This window comes from Ipomoea triloba, chromosome 9 (genome assembly GCF_003576645.1).
Source record: "Ipomoea triloba cultivar NCNSP0323 chromosome 9, ASM357664v1".
Taxonomy (NCBI): domain Eukaryota; kingdom Viridiplantae; phylum Streptophyta; class Magnoliopsida; order Solanales; family Convolvulaceae; genus Ipomoea; species Ipomoea triloba.
In genome coordinates, this window is record NC_044924.1 from 30049664 (window position 1) to 30059634 (window position 9971).

The following is a 9971-nucleotide window of genomic DNA, read 5'->3' on the forward strand; positions in this document are numbered from 1 at the left end:
ACAAAACAAAACAAAATAAATAAACAAAAAAAAATTTTAAAAAAAGTACAAAAAGCCACCACAGCAGTTGACTGCAGCTTTTTGTACGGATTGCAAATTTGCATCAGATGCAAATTTGCAATCCTAGTCGCCATTTAAAAAAAAAATGCTTTATATATATGCCACATGGAATTCCCAATATAGGAATGACAGGGATGGGGTTAGCCTGATACTATGAAAAGGGACATTGCCCTACCCATGTAATTTTATCAACGTTGGTGGAGATCAGGGCCGGTTTTTTGATTTGCGGGACCCTGTGCTAATAACTAAGTGAGGCCCTATCAAAGTATAAATAAACTGCGAATTGAAGAAAAATTGCAAAGAGAAAAATGCAAAAAAACATAATTTTGAACCAATATATTCACAAATACATATACTAACTATTAGGCTAGGGCTGGACTAGGGGCCCCCAAAATTTTGGGACCCTGTGCGGTCGCACATCTTGCACGCCCTAAAATCTGGCCCTGGTGGAGATTGATAAGTTGTCGACTACAATTTTTTTGAAAATCGGACAATTTTGGCATCAATGTTTCACATTGTTGATTGTGTGAATGAGTACATGAGTGAGTTTAATGCTGGAGAAGGAATGACCTATTTGACTTGTGATATTATTTGTAGATTTGATTCTAATGTTGATATATTGTTAGGCTTGCATAGTACAAAATTTTTGGATGCATTGAAATGCTATGGGGTGCCAAATTACTCATTGTCTTTAAAGGTTGGGTTTCCAGTTATGTTATTGTGTAACATTGATCATTCCCTAGGTTCGTATAATAGTATGAGGTTACTTGTGATTCGATTAGTAGATCATATTATTAAAGCAAAAATCATGCCCGACACTCATATTTCCACACATGTCTTAATTCCTAGGATGTCCTTAACGTTATCAGATCCAAGATTGACATTCAAGTTTCAAAGAAACAGTTTCCTATGATGCTCTCATACGCAATGGCTATCAACAAATGTTTAATCATGCCAACTATATTATGTCTAAGGTTAGTAGTCCACAAGAATGTAAAAATTTTGGTATGTAATGATTTTGAAGAATGTTGTACTTCTACTATACAATGTTGTTTATCATGAACTTATCAACAATTTGTAATGTATTTGAAATGTGAAATTCATCTACAAATGTTGTTTATTTCTTTACTAATATTTTTATACTCAAATTGATACACTATCTAGTTGCAACTTATTTTTTAAATTTTATCAATAATATAATGTTATTTAACTTTTGATCCATGCACCGTACGAGTGAAATTCTAATTATTTAATAATGTCTATAGTACATAATAAATTTCAAAACTAGATATAAATTATAATACGTGATAAGTTATTTGATAAAAATTATTAGTATTATGATTCTAATAATGTTTATTTTACATCATAAAGTTATAAACCCTAAACTAGATTACACAAACCATGGCTTCAACTTGCATTCCCGGACGTACTATACAACTTCTGCCTAAATCATAAGTAACCAGAGCATGACATGCACTTGGTGTAATACAAAGATTTCCTCAGTGAGAACGCACCTTTAGATAAGGGTTGCAAATCTCTCCCGTAAATCAAAGATTTCCACAGGCAACCACCTTCCAAGGCTAAACTCTATACCAGTTTGATTCATGCGATGAAGAAGAAATATGGGTTGTCATAATTTAGAACATATTCTCCACGGGCAACCACCTTCCAAGGCTTGTTCCACCACATCTTCCACTCTCTTGGCCGGTATAATCTGTTTATACAAGGATACAACAAACACGATGAGCCACTCATTCTCTATCGCAATTTTGATTCTGTATAGGCAGTATCTTACCTCGAGACTCGAAAGTATGCTTGCTGGGACTTCAACTAAGTCCTTCAAGTTACTGTTTGGCAGTATCAGTCTTTTGATACCGTGGCGATGAGCAGCCAAAACCTGAACTCATTATCGAAATAAGTCATTTCTCCAATCCAGTATTGTTCCATTAAAGGAAGTTTGAACAAATTGTTTTTGAATTTGAGCAATATCTTATGCTTCTAACTTATGATGCTTTGAATGTAAAATAATGGAAAAACAAAGTGGAACAGAAGAAGTACTAAAAAGTTGCTGGAACCATCCATACCTTATCCTTAATGCCACCAACTGCCAAAACTAGGCCACTCAGAGTAATCTCTCCGGTCATTGCTGTATCTGCTCTTACACGTCTTTGGTTGAACAAAGAAACCAATGAGGTCACCAAGGTTACCCCAGCTGAGGGTCCATCTTTGGGTATGGCACCAGCGGGAAAATGAATATGAATATCTCTGCCCCCTAGCAGATCATGTTCTTCGGCCATGGATAACTTGAGTTGAGTTGCTCTGGCACGTACCTGTGACCAAAGAAATAAACAATAAGCTCAAAGATCATGGAACATCAGATCAGTAAAAATTGACAACAATGTAGAAATCAAGCTAAATGAAGTAGCAAGAGGGAGTACTGAAATTTTTTCTTATCCTATGAAGTAGCAATGATATTTCAAATAAATTCAAACACGTAAAATTTTCAAATGATATATACCAAAGCAGGGCTAAAATTTCAGTGTCACCCAAAGAGAATAAATATCATTCTCCTTATCTGTGAGTCAAAAAGAGTGAAAGAAGGCCTCTTTGAGCACTTCCAGTAACTTCTGTTCTTCTAAAGAATTAAGACAATGAAATATCATAGCCTAAGCCTTGCATTAAAAGCAACATGATCATGATTCATTATTAACTAGTTAATTTCTATTAATATAAATAAAGGGATAAAACAGTAATCAATCTTAATTCCAAAATAGTTAGCCTTGAGGATCTGTCTGAAAGGATGTGTAGATCTTTCTTTTCCAAACCATATGTGATGCATGAGCTTTACACACAGTGCGGCCTTTTCGAATAGCACATAAAAGAAGGAAACAATGTGACCGGAAAGTTACCCATGTCAGTGCAATCTGAGCAGATTCTTTAATTACATCCCCAAGTTGGCCTGTAAGATGGAGATCACCTCTTCCTACCATGGAAGTGGCCTCAACAAATTGCACCTCCCCTCCAAATGCTGTCCAGACCAGTCCAATAGCTACTCCAGGAGTATTAACTCGCTCTGCTGTCTCTCTATCACCATATCTTGGGGGCTGCGCAAAAAGTTAAATATCAGATCCAAGCAACATAATAAGAAGGCAATAGCAATGTGGCATTGACTGTTGAACACCACAAACAAAGATGGACAAAAGAAATGTCCTTACTCCAAGCACTTTCTCCAGCATAGTTTCATCAACAATCAATGGCAGGGAAGTCCCAAGTGCATTTGATATATGATGATTGTTAGCAGCCATAGGAATGATTTCCATTTCAACTTCAGCCTCAACAGCAAGTTTGCTATCCAACAAGGGGTTAGTAAGCCTTTGCACATCTTTGCTGAGAGGCATAGCATGTTCTTGTTCCACCACTTGAACTGCCGCTGCACGTGCTAATGAAGCTAATTTTCTTTCCAGATTACGGACACCAGCTTCCCTAGTGTATTTTTGGATAATGAGTCTTACCACACCCTTCAATAAAAGAAGACCCCCCCGAAAAAAAAAAAAAACATGTACATTTAATTTGTCATTCAACAGTTCGAAAAAAAGATGATTATCTAATTGAGTAATTGACCACTTGATACTTGTGGAAGCAGTGTGCAAACATTTTACAATTCTGATACTATGATGATTGATAACAAGTAATGACTGCAGTACCTCAGGAATTTGAAGCAAATCAGAACTTAAGCCATTCTGATCAAGAACTCTTGGAATTAAGTGCAGCATGGCTATTTTCAGCTTTTCTTCAGGTGTATACCCAGGCAATTCAATGACTTCCATTCTGTCCAAGAGTGCAGGGGGAATTGGTTGAATCTTATTCGCAGTTGCCACAAATGTGACCTTTGAAAGGTCAAATGGTGCATTTAGGTAGCTATATTTTGAATTAAAGAATCAAGACAAAGATGCATGATATGATAAATTATTGGCATCAATTAAACAATCTTTTCCTATATATGTATGCATTAACTGAACTTTTGACATAAACGGAACTCAAAATCACATTGCCAATATATTTGACATTTTTTTTTTGGATTTGGGATTGGAGTTCAATATTCATCCTCCTCAGAATGTACCAAAAAAGAGAAATGTGACAAGCAATATGAAAGTAATTTAAAATGCAATACATATCTAAAGGCCAACTTGAAATCACATCAAAATTTAAAAAGAACACTCAAAACACTAGAAATGGAAGACTAGTGTTGCATAATTATCAGGATAATTATGAAAAGTAATTCAAATAAGTAAATGAAAGGATACTGGTCATTGAAGGTCTTGTTCTGTTCAGGATCAAGGACCTCCAATAGTGCTGAAGCAGGATCACCCCGAACATCAGAACCTGTTTTGTCAATCTCATCTAGCAGCATGACGGGATTGGAGACACCTACTCTCTGATAGTCAAAAGAAAAAGAGTTACGTGAACTTTTCACCTAATGAAAAGGCTATAAAAATAAAATGAAAATAGATATACATATGTCTTTTGACAAGTAATGGTGATGACATTTTTATATAACACAGCTGAGAACTATTTTTAGTTGCAGTATTGAAATAAATTTCTCTTTTCCCATTGACATATCCTGTTGGATCTGATTCAAAGAATATTCTAATTAACAATTTGATTAGCATGCTTCATATTTGGCATAATGTGGTCTAGGAACATCTTGTGCCATGGAAAGTAAGTACATCTGTCCTTACTCCCCAACCAAACACATACATGTGATACTATAATAAATTGCATATTCCAAAAAAGATTAAGAAACAGTCAATGAAGAAATCAAAAGCAGGCAATAACCATTTTTCACCTTTATTCCATCAATAAGACGACCTGGCATGCTTCCAACATATGTTCTCCTGTGCCCTCTTATATCAGCCTCATCCTTGACGCCACCAAGGGATATGCGTACAAATTCTCTGCCCAAAGCAGTAGCAACAGATGAAGCTAAAGATGTCTTCCCAACACCTGGTGGACCAACAAAACACAACACTGGACCTCTGGCATCTGGTTTAAGCTGCACGAAACATTTTGAAAAATAATTAAATTACGTCAGCCACTCAAAGTATCAAATACATTACAAAGTGCACCTTAAGGCTAAATTGTAATCAACCTTGCGAACAGCAAGATATTCGATTATCCGCTGTTTAATTTTGAATAGACCATAGTGTTCACTGTCAAGACGCTCCTTTGCGGCTTTTAAGTCTAGTTCATGCTCTTCACTAGTCTTCTGCCAGGGAAGGTCAGCAAGAAGCTCGAGGTACACGCGAGAGCTATTATATCCAGGTTGCTGAGGCTGCATTTTTTTGAGACTCCTGATATCTTGAAATTAAGTGGGGTTGCATAAATGGAACTACTCACTACAATAGAGCTAACCATGAAATTATGCACTTGCAATACTGTAACTGCTACATCAGGTTCGATTACTATAATATGCTGCAAACCACTACAAATTTAACCATCCATTTCAAAAGATGTTACTCCCCCCATCCCATTTTGTAAGGGGTAATGTGTTTGATATGATATTTAAGAAAACAAATAAGATGTGATATTCTGTCCAAATTTGTCTTTCTAAAAAGTGGTGAATTGTGGCCCACATAAAAAATTCAAAAGGAATAAAAGATAAAGTAGGAAAAGTAAAAAGTTAGGGGTACTTATATTTAGGGAAGTGGACATTATATTGGGACAGCTTAAAAAGGAAAGTAGGAAAAATTAAGTGAGGTGGAGGTAGTATTAGCTTATAGAACACTGTACCACGTCACAAGTAGTATAAAAGGTATACCTTAGTTCTCTTCGTGCATGTTTCCAGACATTTACTGGCATTCCTGCTCCTAGCATCTTCCTTTCAAGGGCAGTCAAATCATCTTCTTCATCTTCATTATCACCAAGTTCCTCCTTTATAGCCTTCATCTGGATGATATATGAGAGACAAACACTGAGTGCGTGAAGCTCCATGTAAGCAAGTCACCTTTATCAAATGGATACTGAGTTTAATGTCAATATGTGAAGTTAAATGAATATGCTGAACTGAATCATACTTGAGCCATGGTTGGCAATAGACTTAAGGACTAAACTGTGAAGAGAAGCAGGGATCAAAAAGAAATATATGTTTGCATAATACAACTACCAAACCTGCTGTCGAAGAAGAAATTCTTTCTGGGATTTTGACAAATTCCCCTCAACTTTTTGAGTAATCTTCTCAGCAACACGAATTGACTATAATAAATATTTTACAACATGATTTAGTATTCAATGAACCTCAGAAGCAGCATACAAATCCAAACACACTGGCTCTTAAATAAGTACCTGCAGATGCCTGTCAACTAGCTCTATTGCCTTAGAAAGCCTGCCTTTAACATCAACTGCATCCAACATAGATAGCTGTTCTTCAAAACTAATCTCAAAGCTAGCAACAAAAATATCTGCCAGCTTGTGCACTGGAACTGTCTCAAGAAGATTCTTTGTCCTCCCTCCAGTTTTTTGTTTCTTCACAGAGCAGAACAACAGGCAGTCAATACAAATAAAAGAATGTCAACCCATCAGAAATCTAAAATTAGTTTACTTTAAAATATGATTCATTAAGACAGATGGTCCCACTCATGGGAGTCTGGAAGATGCATTAGTAAGTTCAACAGTTTTGCATATTGGTATTTAGAATGAGCACAATCTGTCAAGTTATTAAGACTGAAATAAGACTTTTTTCCCCCATTTTACTGAATAATAATATCTTAAAGTTACCACATTTTGTCTGTCTTTTTTTACTTCCATTATAAATCATAAGACTTGTTCGCCATAAATTCATTGAAAACAAAATAAATAAATGATAAGCCTGAATTTTAACCTGCTCAAGAACAGAGATAAGCTCCATTGCAGTAGCTTTGAATTGACGTGACAAGACAATGAATTCCTGGTCTTGCTCAACTTGCTCCATCTCTGATTAAGGACAGAAAAACACTAGTAACTCACATCTTGATGAAAGAGACAAAAGAGTATTATGAACTACTACAGATATTATCATTAACATCAGGCATATAGGATACAAGTAGATAGTAAATATACCCCTAATAAATATGCACAGGTGTAAAATGAAGAAAATAATTGTGTTAGTGCAATCTGTACCCTCCCTTCTATTATTAAGAGTTCATAATCTGTTCTTACACACACACAAAAAGCAAACTTCAACTCATGGTTACAGAATATAATTAAAATTGTGCAACGGAAATTTAAGAGTAAAGAAAATATAACATTTAGCTCATGTAATCTATTTTAAGATATCCTAGCACTTCCACTAGTAAATAGGTGACAACTTGGCCAGTAAAACAATCTATGTCTTCTCATTGAACACTGAAGATATAATCTTGCGCATCCTATTCTCCTAATTGTTTCTACTATCTTAAAAGTAAGTAATACCCCACCGGATTTAATTGATCTACATCAATCATTCTTCTCTGCTCTAGAACTAGTTGAACCTAATATTTCACATCTTGGACTAGTCCATTGAAAATCAGTAAAATCCAACCACATTTAGTGATTTACTGAACCTGCAAACAAAGTTGCATGTTTAAGAACTGATAACTTAGGATAGCAATGCATCAGATTTCAAACCTAATTGCTGCTGTAGCCACAGAAATAGCCATCACCTACATATATACAGAAGGAAATAACAGAAGCTTTACCAGCTTTAGTCAACTCAAGAGAAGTAATTCGTGCTGTGTGATAAGTCCCTCTGGTACTTATCTCCTGTACACGGAATCTGCAAAGTCCTTCTAGCACAACTGTGTAAGTCACTCTCCCACTTGGTCTCTCTACTCCTCTCGAGAGATGCAGAGCTCGAGCAGCAACTCCCCTGCATTAAAAAATTTAAAATCAGACATTGTATAACACATAACTTTGACCAATTCAATTTCTAAATACAAAAAACCTGACATTACATTAAATTATAAATCCCTAACACTTCAAACTCAAGAGGATATATGACAGATTTACCACTTATGCCAGTGAACTTGCTGCAGTCTTTTTCCATCATGGTGGTTAGAATCTGATATGCTAGCTTGATTTTTCAAGGTACACTCTACAGAATCAGTTCCCACGCCTATAACAATTGCATATAATATTGTAATCAAAGAATGAACTAAAGTAACAGATAAACCAGTGAAACTCATAGGAAATCACCTGGAGACAAAGCAGGATCCACAGTACTAGTCTCCGCAGAATCCTGAACAAGGAGAATCCCAATCACTCCCTTATCTTCTTTCTGCCATAACTCTTGCTCCACCAATTTCACACTGCTCAATCAGTAACACTTTTCATCACACTCAAATCACTTACACAAATTTTCAAGAACACAACACCCCATGAATCATCATTCCTGTCATTCTTCTTTAAATTAAGTAAAGGGAAAATGGCATATTTAGTCCTTGAGTTATACCCAATATAAACTCACTCCCTGAATTATTGTCATGTCTATTTTTTGTCCCGGTTTTGGTCTTTTCATTAATATTCCGTTATATTAGGATGATAATTTTTATTTTTTATTTTTTAAAAAGAAAACCTTAAATGAAAAGGGTAAATATAGAAATTTGATTTCTTCTTCTTTCCTTCCTTATATGAGACAAAACATTCTCATTGTTCCAATGAGTTTATTTGATAAAATTCTAACTCCTATATAGGATCTTACCTTTTTTTAACCACCATATTAGAGCTCGAAAATTTTCAAATAAATTCACTGGAACACTGGAAACATTGTCTCATATAAGGAGACGACAATAAAATCAAGTTTTCATAATTACCCCAACCTCTTAAGGATTTTAAAAAAAAAAAAATTCCATCCAAATAATATTAGTGAAAAGGAACCAAAATCACCGCTTTAAAATTACTGAAGGACCAAAAATAGTTATGAAGACAATGACTGAGTTTATAGCTCAACGACCAAATATACCATTTTCTCCTTTACTGCTCAAGAAACCAAATCAGTTCCCCCCCTCAGCTAACCAGCACTACGCTGAAATAAATTCAAACTAATGAAACTATCCAAAAATTTGAGACAGAAATGCAAACAAAATCCGAAAATAGGGAGCACCTGCTAGGCGAAGTGCAGCGGATTCGAATAACAGCGCCAGGCAACAACAATTTGTTCCTGAAAGGGAGGATCGCGAGACGATTCGGTAGCTCCACCGATTCCATCATCATAAATTTGTAAGAATCTAAAATGAATTTAAGCGCGGGGGAAATCCGTATATGAGAATCTATGGGTGCAAACTGCAAAATAGCTAGGCGTATATATAGTGGCATAGTCTTTAATTTAAAAAGATAATTTAATATCTCCGTGGCATAGTAATCTCTTGAGAAATTGATCAACCTACTATATTTGGTATAATTGACATATTTGACTACTTGAAAAATCTAATTACATATTCTTTTAATTCTATAGTCTGATTGTATTTTTGTGTTCAGTTCAATGGCCAAAATTACATCATTTTGTCAATTTTTTTTATTTATATATTCAGAAACTCAAAATTTACTGCTTATAAATTAGATCATAAACTTAAAATTTATCTTAACATTTAGAATATATGTGTTAATACACATGTTTAGAAGATCAAGATCTACCTTGCAAGGTAGACCCTTACCCACATTTAACAGGACACCAATTGGTAAAATACAACATCTTGTATAAACACATACATGTTGTATCACTATTATCTTTTTATGATTTGAGTAAATCTATGTTCCTTTCTAATTTTTACCTTATTGCGTGTCAATATTTAATTAATAAATAAATTATTTATTTAATATTCGATAAGTCGACGAATTCATGATACCAATGAGTAAAAAAAAATTGATTGCCATATCAGAAAATAAATATTAGCACATAC

The 9971-nt window shown here is 34.9% G+C and overlaps 1 protein-coding gene across 2 annotated transcripts; it reads right to left on the reverse strand.

Annotated features, from left to right (window-relative positions):
• Positions 1–1355: 1355 nt before the first annotated feature.
• Positions 1356–9351, reverse strand: LOC116029367 (lon protease homolog 2, peroxisomal-like). 2 transcript variants are annotated; one of them, XM_031271346.1, is made up of 17 exons: positions 9176–9351; positions 8269–8381; positions 8083–8167; positions 7773–7942; positions 6938–7029; positions 6403–6582; positions 6229–6312; positions 5879–6006; positions 5210–5411; positions 4907–5113; positions 4365–4495; positions 3765–3978; positions 3276–3578; positions 2970–3164; positions 2145–2390; positions 1856–1957; positions 1356–1774 (listed from the first exon to the last, which is right to left on the reverse strand). In XM_031271346.1, the coding sequence occupies exons 1-17, from the start codon at positions 9283–9285 to the stop codon at positions 1691–1693; spliced, it is 2646 nt and encodes an 881-aa protein (XP_031127206.1). In that variant the 5' UTR covers positions 9286–9351; the 3' UTR covers positions 1356–1690. The 2 variants fall into 2 exon arrangements, with proteins under 2 accessions (XP_031127206.1, XP_031127205.1); XM_031271345.1 differs by having other exon boundaries at positions 8083–8188.
• Between the last annotated feature and the right edge of the window lie 620 nt (positions 9352–9971).

What these genes read in the sequence shown, in the direction of transcription:
- LOC116029367 (XM_031271345.1), bottom strand. Translation starts at nt 9,285, where the DNA reads ATGATGATGGAATCGGTGGAGCTACCGAATCGTCTCGCGATCCTCCCT. An exon ending in GGATCCTGCTTTGTCTCCAG is followed by an intron (nt 8,189 to 8,268) that starts GTGATTTCCTAT and finishes CAATTGTTATAG; the next exon opens with GCGTGGGAACTGATTCTGTA. An exon ending in TCTTGAGTTGACTAAAGCTG is followed by an intron (nt 7,030 to 7,772) that starts GTAAAGCTTCTG and finishes GTCCTTAATCAG; the next exon opens with AGATGGAGCAAGTTGAGCAA.